This window comes from Natator depressus, chromosome 1, assembly GCF_965152275.1.
Source record: "Natator depressus isolate rNatDep1 chromosome 1, rNatDep2.hap1, whole genome shotgun sequence".
Lineage (NCBI taxonomy): Eukaryota > Metazoa > Chordata > Testudines > Cheloniidae > Natator > Natator depressus.
Genome location: NC_134234.1, coordinates 77,202,617 through 77,214,757, shown reverse-complemented (window position 1 = coordinate 77,214,757; position 12,141 = coordinate 77,202,617). Strand labels below are relative to the sequence as shown.

General features: G+C 42.0%; 1 protein-coding gene across 1 annotated transcript in view; it reads right to left on the bottom strand.

Annotated features, from left to right (window-relative positions):
- Positions 1-11,949, bottom strand: part of BORA (BORA aurora kinase A activator) — a 45,270-nt gene extending 33,321 nt beyond the window's left edge. The window contains exons 1-3 of the mRNA XM_074944164.1: positions 11,605-11,949; positions 8,453-8,623; positions 6,753-6,859 (exon numbers count right to left, since the gene is read on the bottom strand). Of these exons, the coding sequence (XP_074800265.1) occupies positions 6,753-6,859; positions 8,453-8,608 (263 nt within the window). The 5' untranslated portion in view covers positions 8,609-8,623; positions 11,605-11,949. The remainder of the gene's footprint in view (positions 1-6,752; positions 6,860-8,452; positions 8,624-11,604) is intronic.
- Between the last annotated feature and the right edge of the window lie 192 nt (positions 11,950-12,141).

Genomic DNA, 12,141 nt, shown 5'->3' with positions numbered 1-12,141 from the left:
ATCTGGGGCAAAAATTGAGGAGTGGTCCTGGTTTGAGCAGGGGGTTGGACTAGATGACCTCCTGATATTCTGATTCTATGACACACAGTACTTGTCATGCTCCAATACTCTTTTACCTAGGGAGGTGGTGGAATCTCCTTCCTTAGATATTTTTAAGGTCAAGCTTGACAAAGCCCTGGCTGGGATGATTTAGTTGGGGATTGGTCCTGCTCTGAGCAGGGGGTTGGACTAGATGACCTCCTGAGGTCCCTTCCAACCCTGATATTCTATGATACAGCATATTCAACCTAACAAGAAACAAATTCTTGAATGTCAAATTCCATCTTTCTTCTGGATGATCCATTTGTCTCCAGATTGGTCCAGATCTGTGGACTTACTAATTACTCAAAGAAAGGAAATTTCAAGAAAAAGCATGGAAAAGGTTCCCTATTCTTTGTCATGCTAAGATTCAAAAATCTGGTACAGTAGGATTGTCATAGCAGCAAGCCTCCAGGGTAAGAGGCAGGATCAGTCTTTAAATATGGGGATCCAAAACAAGGTAAATGTATATGATATTCTCCACCTTCCCCTGGGCTCAAAGGCACGGAGAAGGCTTTTGCCAAAAGAAAGGAAGTTGCATTGGCTAATATTGGACAACCACTATTATTCCTGGGGGAAAATACGTTCTGCTGGAAAGGCAATGCAGTTACATCTTTCACCCACCAGGGGCTGCTGTAGCACCAGAAGAGAGGACAGCAGGCTCATGGTCCTGAGCAGCCAGCTGTGGATAAGGAGGGCCTGATGCTGCATTTCTCACAGCAACACGCCTGCAGGGCCAGATGAGAAGGCACGGGATATTTGGGCGGGGAAGGAAGAAGGGAGGGGGAGAGGAGAGAGCGGACAGAGCAGGGCACAAAGGATCAGGGGTTCAGAAGGGCAAGAGTGGGGGACAGACGGGGGAAGGGGCATAGGAGCTAGTGGGGTGAAAGCACTGAGCCAGGGGCTGAATGGGAAAGGGGCGAAAGGCCACAAGGGACAGGGAGAGGGGGGTGGCTGAGTGGAGGTGCAGGGCCACATGGGGACAAGGGCAGATGTGCCGGACTGAATGGGAGAGGCTAGGGGTCAGCCAGGGTCTGCACGGGGAACGGTCCCCAATTCCTCAACACTCCCCTCACCCCAGAAAGTGCCATACTTCCCCCCACCCACATCCAACAACCCTCCAGCCTCATTCCCAGGCTCCTTCCCAGCATTTACTTCCCTGTACCTCAGCTCCTCCCTTACTCTTGATTCCCCCAAGCCTTTGCACTGCTTCTGAGGGGTGCAGGAAATACGTTTCTATATTGTAGTTTAAATGAATTATTACTCAAAGTTCTGAATTAATATGCCTAGTAAGGAATCTATTTGTCAAAAAACATTTCCTGAATTTTTTGTTGTATGTATTGTAACAGACATGCCTGCTGACAGGTATTTTGAAATAAATTACCAAAATAATCGAAACTGGTGTGATTATAGTTTTATTTTGACAAATAAAATATGCAGAATTTTAAAATATAGTGCCCGGAATTTTTAATTTTTTGGCACAGAATTCCCCCAGGGGCACAATATGCTACTCTGAAAAGAGACAGTCAGTGCTCCTAAGAACTGGACTTTGACACTTAAGATGGAATATTTATTGAATTTACTCAAGGTAACAAAAACTGACATCGACAGTTGTGAGGACTCATTTTCATCATCATCACTCCCATAACCACACTGGTCGTTGGGGCACCATCACTGATGAGCAATCAACCAACTGTCTCCACCCCTGACAAAATGTGTGTCACTGCTTGAGTCTCCGCAAAGTCCATTCCTGTCCACTCTTTTATGTTGTCAATCCATCTTTTCTTCTGGGTCTACCTCTTTTTCTCTTCCCCCTGTAATGTCCCTTGGAAGATGATCTTGGATAGGCCAGATGATCTCATTACATGGCCATATCACTTCAGCTTGTGCTTCTTCATGGTCATCAGGAGGTCTTCATATGACCCAGCGCATTGGGTGATGATATTGCGGACCTCTTTATTAGTGACGTGGTCGAAGTAGGAGATGCTTAGGATTTTACGGAAGCATCTCATCTCTACCACCCGTATTTTCCATTCAAGTTCTGCAGTAAGGATCCATGTCTCTCACGCACACAGAAAAATGAAGTGACCAATGCGTGCAGCAGTTTCAGTTTGGATTCCAAGGAGATGTTCTTATTTCTCCAAATTGGCTTTAGCTTTGCCACTGCTGCTGTTGTTTGCGCAGTTCTTGCCCAAATTTCTACCTTGGATCCTTCATCAGTGATGACTGCCCCCAAATACTTGAACTGTTTCACCGTCTCCAGCTCTTGTCCACTGCCAGTGATATGTGAACTGATCCCATCATGTTTGTCTGTCATCAGCTTGGTTTTCTCTGCACTGATTTCCATGACATATTTTGCAGAGGTTTCATCCAATCGTTTCAGACGGTTGGCAAGTTCATCTTTGCTGCCTGCCGGGCCATCAATGTCATCAGCGAACCGAAGATATGAGAGATTGTTCACCCCCCCAATGCTGACTGTGCATATGTGATCTTCTAGGGCATCAATCATTATGCACTCCAAGTAGATGTTGAACAGTGTGGGCGAAAGAAGGCAGCCTTGCCAGACTCCAACAGCGGTGCAAAACCACTCTCCTATTGTGCCATTGATGAGAACTGCACTGCTGGCCTTGGCATACAGTTGTTTAATGGTAAGAATAAGCTTACGACCAACATTGTACTTCTTCATGGTTGCCCAGAGAGCTTCATGCCATACTCTGTCAAATGGCTTCTTGAAGTCAACAAAGATGTGGTAGCTATCCTGCTGGTATTGTAAGTACTTCTCACATTGTGCACGAAGGTTGAAAATCTGTTCTGTGGTACTTCTTCCAGCACAAAAGCCAGCCTGTTCTTCCGAGATGATATTGTCTGCTTGTGGCCTCAATTTGTTCAATATGACTTTCAAAATCACTTTGCTGGGATGGCTAATTAAGCTTATGGTCCAGTAATTTTGACACAATTGCAGGTTGTCTTTCTTTGGCAGAGCGATGATTAGTGACTGTGCCCACGTGGGGAGCCACTCACCGGTCTGGTGAGTACATCTATTACTGTTACTGGTGAGTACTATCTATTACTATTTCTCCTCTGAATTTCATCAGTTCAGCTGGGATGTTGTCAATACCTGTAGCCTTTCTGTTCTTGAGCGATTTCATAGCTGTCTCCACTTCTTTACATAGTATTGGAAAATCATCCTCCTCTGTTGAATCTGGGCTGCCTAAGACACTAGGATCTCCCTTTGTATGGTGGTTGTATAGATCAGAGCAGTAGTTTATCCACCTATTGATGATGTTGCTTTCTTCTGTAAGACTGTTCCCTTCTTTGTCTTGAATTGCGTTAGCTTTGGCCCATGTTTCCTTCGTCAGAACTTTTACAACTTGGAAGGCTTGTTTGCTATTTTTATTATTGATACACTCTTCAATTTTAGAGCATTATTTTTCAATCCATATCTCCTTGGCCATCTTCATTCCTTTCTTGATCTTTCTGCCAATCCCTCTGTATTTATCAGCTCCCTCAGTGCTGTTCTTGTCTTAAGTTTTCTTCTAATGTCACACATTTGTAGTATTTCATTTGTGACCCATGGTTTTGTCTTCTTTTGATGTTTCCCAAGGATGTCCATTGCTGCCTCATTCATTACAGTGTTGAAATTGTTGATCATTGTTTCTATGTCTTCCTCTAGAGCAAGCAGAGGGGCAAATTTTCCGCCGATCATTGCTTGGAATGACTCTGTAATGTTTTGGTCTCCAAGTCTAAGTCAAACTTGGTTCTGGTGAACTTTGGCCTGATGATTTTTCTTAGCCACAGCCAAAAATTTAGCATCATACGGTTGTGATCACTTCCAATATCAGCACCATGGAAGCTCCTTGTTTTAGAAGCCTGTTAATCCAAGAAAGAAATCGGTTTTGCACCATGATGTAGTCGATTGGGCTGTGATGTAGACCATTAGGTGCATGCCATGTTGATTGTCTGGATGCTTTACGTGCTCCTAATGTGTTTGCAAGAACCAGATTGTTATAGTTGGCAAACTCCAAAAGTCTCAATCCTCTCTCATTGGTTACCGCATTACAGAAAGGACCACAATAATCTCTCCAATCTGCCTGTGCATCAGTAGCCACTTTAGCATTCTGATCTCCTTGTACAATCAGGATATCTTTCTTGTGTACCTTATTGATGTCTTGCAGCTGATTGTAAAAATCTTCAATTTGCTCATCGTCAGTCTGCTGTAGGGGCATAGACTTGTACCACTGTGATATTAAACAGTACTGCCTTTAGATGGATGGAAATAAGCCTGCTGGACATTGGGTGGCATCCTAATACTGAACTCTTGATATCTTTATGCACAAGAAATCCTACGCCATTGACATGTTTTTCCTCTCCCACTGTAATAGAGTACATGACCTTCTTCTATTAGTACCTCTCCAAAGTTCTTCCATCTGAACTCAAGAGATTCCTAGGAGGTGACAGGTGTATTGTTCCATTTCATACGTGAGTTCTTTCAACCTCCCTGTTTGTCTCAATGTCCTTACATTCCATGTGGCTATGATGAGGATATCTCTTCCACAAATCCGCTTTGTTGGGGTTACACCAATAGTTTACTTGTTGTGTCTGCCCTGGTGGGAGACGGATGGCGTGGTCATTATTAACCCAGCCTATGATCAATCCGGTATGGACATTATTGACTTACTCATCATATGCTGCGTCCTGGGCAAATTTCTAACCTGGCAGAGCCCATCCCAGTCCAGGCAGCCCCCTTTTAGTCGCCTCTTACAACACGTAGGAGCAGTGAGCCTATTCTGTCCCCGGACCCACAAGGGATTTGTGAGGACTACCTGTCTGAATTAAAAGTATAATACTGGGTTTCAGTGAAAAAGGTTTCCGTTTTCAAATTAAAAAAAAACCAAAAACCAAAAAAAAAAAAAAAAAAAAAACCACACCAAAAAACAAAACAAAAACCCAAAACAAAACCCACCTTCATCTGACTGGCGCTAATAACCTTTCAGAAGCCTACCCTTATGGACAAGGAGTATAACACCACCTCCTGCAAGGGGTGGAATCTGGGAAGTGCTGTAAGAAGCAGAATGAGGTTCCAAGGTTGTGTTCTATGACTTTACAGAGCTGGAATAAGGTTAATTCTCTAAAGAACTACTTAATGTTGGGATTTGTTCAAGGAGAGGAAGTTTTGTACATATTAAGAACATTTTACTATGGAGACGCGACCTTTTTGCATTGACAATCATACACCCAAAGGCCCTTCTGAAGGAATCCAAGGTTATGTTTCACATGTTAAACTATGGCTTTGCACCAGAGAACAGAATAGCTGTATTTCCCCCCCCTTTCTCTTCTCTTTTGGGGTCCAGGAAAGCAATAATCACTTTATCCATGTATTCATTTTAAACCTATCTGGTCCCAGATGGAGAACTGGTTTTGCAGTAGCTCCACTGAGATACTGGATCTTCTGATGTCTCGGCTAGGTTAATCAAGCCTGAGAGTCATAGGCTCTTCACCCAGAAAGGCATAAGTAATAACACTACTGCTCCTTCATGCTGAGGCAGCTCTGGAAAAGGTGGAAAAATGTATAGGAGGAACCTTGCTCAGCTTTGAGATGTCTTTCACTACTTTACATCCCAGTTCCTTATACTCAAAGATACCACAGGGCACTTTTACTGTTTTCAGATGCAAAAAGGCTGACCTGGACCAGCCCACCAAATTGACTTATAATAGTAAGATATTTCAATGTATAGTAGCTATTCTGATAATCTGACTATGGAGTTGACCTAAACGTGTTTTCCCAATGAGAAAACCCTATCAGACACACACACTATTGCAAGCAGAAGAGGCCTGTTAACCATGGTAGGAGCAGACCTTAATCAATCATTGTGTTCCCGGATGATGTCCTCCCTTTCTGATACCCATTCCCTGAACTGAATCAGGAAGTTCTTTAAAAAAAAAAAAAAAAAAAAATCTCTGCATTTACCAGTGTGGGGAGTGGAAAATATATGACACAAGCTAGCTCTGTCAATGGATGAGACAAGGCAAGATGTGGAGGGGATACCTGGAATTACTGGATAGGTATATGAACTCTGAGTCATTGAGACATGCCTATGTATGAAATTAGAATTCTCAACAAGCTCCAATAAGTACTGGATATTTGTTTTTTGACACTACTTCCTTTCCATTATGACCATCATCTTCTGTTAAAATTGTTCCAAAGCGAGAACTTGTACCTGTGATAGTACTCACTCTCAGCCCAGGCCTACGACTGACTTCCCGGGCACCATGGTCTTTGTCCTAACCCAAGATACTCCAGAAACCATATCACTCTGTATTTGTTTTATCTTTCTCTCTATAGAGTGATAAGGGCACTGTAGGCTCAGGGGGAGGGGGTGGGAAGGGGTGCAGTGGGGGCAGAGCCAGGGGTTGAGCAGTGAGCAGCCCCCAGCACTTTGGTAAGTTGGCACCTGTAGCCCCAGCCCTGGAGTCGGTGCCTATACAAGGAGCTGCATATTAACTTCTGAGGAGCCGCATGTGGCACCGGAGCCACAGGTTGGCCACCCCTGTATTAGATAAAGAATGCTGAATATTTATATGAACATGAATAAAACAGCCATGCATATATAAGGATAGCTTTCTAGTATTCAAATATCAGTTCAGTTCACTGCATAAAATAAAAAGCAACTTACCTGGCATGACTTAAATACATTGCCTGACGCCGAATATCTTCAGAGTCAATTTCAACAGGATTTATTAGAGCAAGTTGATCAATAGACCACCTAAATTTTCCTGGAGTCTGAGAAAGGAATGAACATCACAGTGAAGTATGCAGCGCTTACTATTCTAAACAGACAGAATCAAAAACACAGAATACATATCTTTAAAAAGAAGCCACATTGGAGCCAAAACCTCCTTATATAAATGAGCTAAAACAACAGTAATTGTTTCAGCCAGCTAAGTGAGCTACTTAAACTTTAAACTACAGAATCAGACCAACTGACCTTGTAATCTATTTTTGTTTAATGATCATTAATAGATTGCAATTGTATGTAACATGAAACAAAGCATAGCATATTTAGCATTTACAGAGTGCTTTGCATCTTAAAAGCACTTTACAAACATTAAAACCTCACAAAACCTCCGTAAGAAAAGTATTATCACACTTTTACTGATGGGAAAATTGAGGAAGAGAACGTATGTGACATCACTTGTCTAAGATCACACAGAGTTAGTGTCAGAGCCAAGATTAAAACAGAGTGCCTATTTTCTAGTCCCATGCTCAGTCCACTAGATCAAATTGCCTCCCAATGCTCAAGACTTCTACACCCGTAGTCATATCACCTCTTCCTATAAGGAGATTTTAAAGGTAGAATAAAGCTTGGCCAATATTTGGATGGAAAACCTCAAATTGTTATAGAAATGAATTTAGGGATTCAGAAGGCACGGTCCTTCCAGAAATTGAGCATGATGTTTAAAGGTTCTATACTGCTAGCAGTGCATTCTTTAAGATACATGTAAAACAGAGATCCAGATCCCCTGTGGTAAGATATTCATGATACACCCACATCCATACAATTGTGGGTAATATCCCCAAGGACCTCGTCACATTCCAGTTTGGGAAATTATATTTCATCTACCTAAATTTTTTTTGCGTTTCAATGGACTAAAGTTTTCTTCACTGCATGTCAAACTAATATTGCTTCTGCAAAGTGATGATTTTACTCCAGTGTCCTGGAATTTATGGACAAATGATCCAGATAAACCAGAGAATGGGAAAGTGCAATGCTACAGCACCATATAGCAGCCACAAGAGAGCTAGCTCCCTTTCTGGATATGTGCATGCTGGTTGTCAAGGAGAGCCAAATAATGGAGTGTCGGATGAATAGGGTTCTACTGTATATAGATATAAACAATTTACACAGGACTTCAAGGCCTTCACGTGATAAAAGTGCAAAATAATAAAAAGAGGAACGTAAAATATCATCATCTCTAAAGATTTTGTATCCAACCTGCTTGCGTCACAAGCCTAGAACAAGAATTGCTCCAGACAGAGCACCTATTTAGACCACGACTAACTCTAACAAGTGGTCTTCATTCCTCCCTTTCTCAAGAATTTGATTAGCATCAAATAGCTACAAATAGCTTTTTGCATTTAGTATATATGTTAACGCAATGTTATCATTAATATTTTAAAAACAAAGTCATACTGCTAAGTGACATCTGAGTTGTAGCAGTAGGTTTCCTTTAGTATTAAGAAGGTTGTAAGGAACTATGCTACTTAGTCTTGCTTAAATTCTAGTAAAAACTATCTACACATTTAAGAAATGATAAATTAGTATTTGGAAGTATTAATATTGCCTCTGACATTGTACTAGATATAAAATCTTACTGATGAGGATTTTGTTGATTTAAAGACGGAAGGACTGGAAACAATCTGCTCCTGCAGACTATAGTAATCACTTGGACTTTCAAAGGGGTTTAGGACAGCGGCGCGTCCTGGAGTCTTTGGTGTTATCTGCATTTTAGTTTCTTTTGCATCTCCCATAGCACAGAGCTGCACCTAGAAGAAAATAATTTTTTAGTTAAAATTTAAGATGTTACATTTTTCATTTTGAGTCACCCTTAGTTTTAGGAAAAGACAAGAAACCATATCATTTTTCAGTTTGTCAAGCGATTAAAAAAATTGATCGTGTTTAATCTCTCGATTAAAGATAAATCGTGATTAATTATGCAATTAATCATGCTTTTAAAGAATAATAGAATACCATTTATTTAAATATTTTTGGATGTTTTCTACATTAAATATATTGATTTCAGTTACAACACAAAATACAGTGTACAGTGCTTACTATATATATATATATTTTTTATTTCAAATATTTACTCTGTAAAAAAACAGAAGAAACAGTATTTCAATTCACCTAAGTACTGTAGTGCAATCTCTTTATCATGAAACTTGAACTTACAAATGTAGAATTATGTACAAAAAGTAAGAGGATTCAAAAATAAAACAATGTAAAACTTTAGAGTCTACAAGTCCACTCAGTCCTACTTCTTGTGCAGCCAATCGCTAAGACAAACAAATTTGTTTACATTTGCAGGAGATAATGCTGCCTGCTTCTTGTTTACAATGTCACCTGAAAGTGAGAACAGGCATTCACACAGCACTGTTGTAGCCAGCGTCACAAGATCTTTACATGCCAGATGAGCTAAAGATTCATATGACCCTTCATGCTTCAACCACCATTCTAGAGGACATGCTTCCATGCTGATGACGGGCTCTGCTCAATAACCATCCAAAGCAGTGCAGCCTGACACATGTTTATTTTCATCATCTGAGTCAGATGCCACCAGCAGAAGGTTGATTTTCTGTTTGGGTTCTGTAGTTTTCTCTTTTAAGACTTCTGAAAGCATGCTCCACACCTCATCCCTCTCAGATTTTGGAAGGCACTTCAGATTCTTAAACCTTGGGTCAAGTGCTTTAGCTATCTTTCGGAATCTCACATTGGTACATTCTTTGCGTTCTGTCAAATCTGCAGTGAAAGTTTTTTTAAAACTAACACCATGTGCTGGGTCCTTATCCAAGATGGCTAGAACATGAAACAAATGGCAGAATGCCAGTAAAAGAGAAGAAGAGACATACAATTCTCCCACAAAGAGTTCAGCCACAAATTTAATTAACGCATTATTTTTTTAAAAGAGCATCATCAGCCTGCAAGCATGTCCTCTGGAATGGTGGCCAAAGCATGAAGGAGCATACTAATGTTTAACATACCTGGCACATAAATATCTTGCAATGCCAGCTACAAAAGTGCCATGAGAACACCTGTTCTCACTTTCTGGTGACACTGTAAATAAGAAGCAGGCAGCATTATCTCCTGTAGAGATAACAAACTTGTTTGTCTTAGCGATTGGCTGAACAAGAAGTAGGACAGAGTAGATTTGTAGGCTCGAAAGTTTTACATTGTTTTGTTTTTGAGTGCAGTTAGGTAACAAAAAAAAAAACTTATATTTGTAAGTTGCACTTTCACGACAAAGGGATTGCACTACAGTACTTGTATAAGATGAATTGAAAAATACTATTTCTTTTGTTCATTATTTTTACAATGCATAAATTTGTAATAAAAATAATATAGTGAGCACTGTACACTTTGTATTCTGTGTTGTAACTGAAATCAATATATTTGAAAATGTAGAAAAACAATCTAAAATACTTATACATTTCAATTGGTATTCTATTGTTTAACTGTGTGATTAAAACTGGAATTAATTCTTTTAATCACAATTATTTTTTTTTGAGTTAATTGCATGACTTAACTGTGATTGATCAACAGCCCTTATAATTTTTGAAGAAGCACTAACGTCCCACAGTCTAGTCAGGTTAAAAAAAGTCTGAGAAGTAGTTTCAGATTTGAGGTATCAGGCTCAGCTATGAGAGGCAGACACATAGAGGTACAGGGAAGTGCAAGGAAGATAAGATGAAGAGCAAAAACTTAGTACCTATCAAAATGAGAGTTAATGAGTACAAAGTCAAGAGAAAGGACAGAGATAGAAAGGAGAGATCAAGTTTCAAAAGACAGCTCTTATTTTACTGAAGGTTTCAGAGCAGCAGTCATGTTAGTCTGTATTCGCAAAAACAGAAGGAGTACTTGTGGCACCTTAGAGACTAACAAATTTATTTGAGCATAAGCTTTCATGAGCTACAGCTCACTGCACCCGATGAAGTGAGCTGTAGCTCACAAAAGTTTATGCTCAAATAAATTTGTTAGTCTCTAAGGTGCCACAAGTACTCCTTTTCTATTTTACTGAAGTGTTTCCGAAGGCATTAAGAATTTGGAGATACCACTCAAAAAGTTGCTTCACACAAAGAAAATCATCTTAAAAGGTACTGCTCGATGTAACTGAAATATTTTTTATGATTAAGTGAAAGAGACACGTAAGCCACCTGAAAGAGACAGATGTCTGTTTGATGCCTGGAGTTTCAGAAAAAGGAAAATAATCAGAACAGTGCAAACAGGAGGGAGTAGCAGGAAAGTAGAGCAAGACAGACAGCAGGAGTTAGGTAGCAGAGGTTTTAGACAGCCAACTGGGTACTCATCTGTTACAGAAGAGTAATTAAGCACTTGAATGTTTTACCAAATATCTACAGGGAGCGGGGGGTGGGGGGGGGAGACTTACTCACTAAGCACCCCTACAAGAAAGTGGCGATGCTGACTTTCCTACCAGGGATTTACTTTTGTTCAGCAGCCATGTGATCTCCTGGAAGGATCTTGCCTGGCCAGGGGATGCGAAGCCTGCACTGGTGTCCACACTGCCTGGTTCCTCACGGTTATTTATTGTCATTTTGGGGGTAGAGCTGGGGCAAAAGAAGTTTCCTAGTGTCTAAGGCCATTCGATCATCTAGTCCAACCTCCCGTCTGCCACCAGCCATTAGTCCGAGGAAAGTCTCTCTACTCTTTCTCCCAACAACTCCCTGCTCCCGCGCCCCCCTCCCCCCGCGAAGAGGCCGGGCTATTGTCGGAGCCGCAGCGGGAAACTCACAGCCTTGCCCGCTCAGCTCCGTCGCCGGTTCCCCGTGAAAGCAGCCGCCTGGCGGAGCCCGCCCGGCGAGCCGCGAACGCCAGCAGAGGCAGCGCGCTCCCCGCGGACTCGGGGCCCAAGTTAACGACAAGCTTCTCCTCAGCCGCAGGCTCGGCGCTCGCGGGACTCGGCCTGTCAGAGCCTCACGGGAGCGGGTAGCTACCTCCGCCGTTGGGTACCTATTCAGCCACCGTTGAGCTGGGGCTGGCAGCACCGGGCGCCCCTCGCCGCTTTCACTCAGGCTGTGGCATCCCTGGCTTGGCTACTGCTTTCTCACGCGTCCGCGCCAGCCCGGGAGGCTCTTTAACTGCCACGCCCCCTTTCCCCGTGGCTGCCCAATCGCCGCGCGTTCATTCTCATGCCCGGCCAATCGCGGCTCGCCGTCGCTCTCGAACGGACCAATCAACACTGGGCCACTTCACAAATTCGAACCGGTTCCTCCTCCCACCTCTCCGGTTGTTAAGCGGGCAGGCTCTATTCAAACTAATACGGCGGGTG